Consider the following 1,791-nt stretch of genomic DNA (forward strand, 5'->3'; position numbering starts at 1 on the left):
ATATATGTATTTATATATATATATATATATATATATATATATATATACATATATATATATATATATATATATATATATATATATACAGTATATACACACATATATATATATATATATATATATATATATATATATATATATATATATACATGTATATATATATATATATATATATATATATATATATATATATATATATATATATATATATATATATATATATATATATATATATATATATATATATATATATATATAAATATATATATATAATATATATATATATATATATATATATATATATATATATACATATATATATATATATATATATATATATATATATATGCATATATATATATATATATATATATATATATATATATATATATATATATATATGTATATATATATATATATATATATATATATATATATATATATATATGCATATTATATATATATATGTATATATATATATATATATATATATATATATATATGTATATATATATATATATATATATATATATATATATATGTATATATATATATATGTATATATATATATATATATATATATATATATATATATATATATATATTTATATATATATATATATATATATATGTATATATATATATATATATATATATATATATATATATATATATATTTATATACATATATATATATATATATATATATATATATATATATATATATATATATATATATATATATTGAGTACTTATAATCACTTACATAATATGCTGGCCACCTATTAGGTTGTTACTGGAAGTCTTTTGTGAATGCAACTAAACTTTCTTTGGTTGGAACATGGGTATTTACACAACCTTTTCCGGTCAAGAACCCCACACATATTCAAACCAAGCTAAATACACTCCCAGCACTTTGCATTTGGAGGTGAAGTAGCTAGATTCTATCTTGGACAGTTTTCTATTGAAGAATGCCAATGGGCGGGTAGAGCCTTTGAATACCTGCTCGGGGACAGCCACAATAGTGATGTCACTAGCATCGCTGAAGAGAAAGAGAGGTGCATGTGGCAGAGGAAAAGTGAGAGCAGCAGTGATTGATAAGGCATTCACTGCATTACAGAAGACCACTTCTGGAAGAGGATTGCACTTCAGGTCTCTTTGATCTCCTTTGAAGGAGGCTATAGCGTGCAAGAGGTGGCGATGGCTGGCAGGAAACTGTGATAATAGTTGATCATGCCTATGAGTTCTTGCAGTGTTTTGATGGTTGAGGTCGTGGGGAAGTTCTGAATGGCTGCTACTTCTCATGGAGGATGTGGACCCTTTCAGGAGGGATGTAGTATCTTAAGAGTGATACTTCGTTGGCGCCAAAGTGTACTTGGCGTGTAGTATTACAAGGCCATTCAGTTGCAGGTGGTCGAGCAGGGCACATAAATGAAGGAAGTGTACCTCTTTGGAGAGAGAGAACAAAAGCATATCGTCCAAGTAACATTTACAGAAGGAAACTTCCCCTAGGATGCTGTCCATGAGACGATCAAAAATGCTCCCAGCATAAAAAAGCAAGAAAAGGAGTAATTGAAATTCAATGTACCGTATGTGGTGGTGATGGCAGTCTTGGGGATGTCTTCTGGATTCATGGACACCTGATAATACCCCTTTAGTAGGTAGAACGTGGAGAAAACCTTTGATTTGTGCAACTATGAGGTCCCATCTTCGATGTATGAGAGTTTAGTGATCCTGTTCTGTCTGCAGGTTCTTGTATTCCCAACACGGAGGTAGAGTGCAAACTTTTTT

The 1,791-nt window shown here is 26.9% G+C and overlaps 1 protein-coding gene across 1 annotated transcript; it reads right to left on the reverse strand.

Moving 5' to 3' along the window:
• Positions 1 to 867: 867 nt before the first annotated feature.
• On the reverse strand, positions 868 to 1,305 carry LOC137633796 (uncharacterized). Its single transcript, XM_068366041.1, has one exon. It carries the CDS (start codon positions 1,303 to 1,305, stop codon positions 868 to 870), a length of 438 nt encoding a protein of 145 aa, XP_068222142.1.
• Between the last annotated feature and the right edge of the window lie 486 nt (positions 1,306 to 1,791).

Source organism: Palaemon carinicauda, chromosome 43 (genome assembly GCF_036898095.1).
Source record: "Palaemon carinicauda isolate YSFRI2023 chromosome 43, ASM3689809v2, whole genome shotgun sequence".
Classification (NCBI taxonomy): Eukaryota; Metazoa; Arthropoda; class Malacostraca; order Decapoda; family Palaemonidae; genus Palaemon; species Palaemon carinicauda.

Coding starts and splice junctions, on each gene's coding strand:
- LOC137633796 (XM_068366041.1), bottom strand. CDS start 1,305: ATGAGAAGTAGCAGCCATTCAGAACTTCCCCACGACCTCAACCATCAA.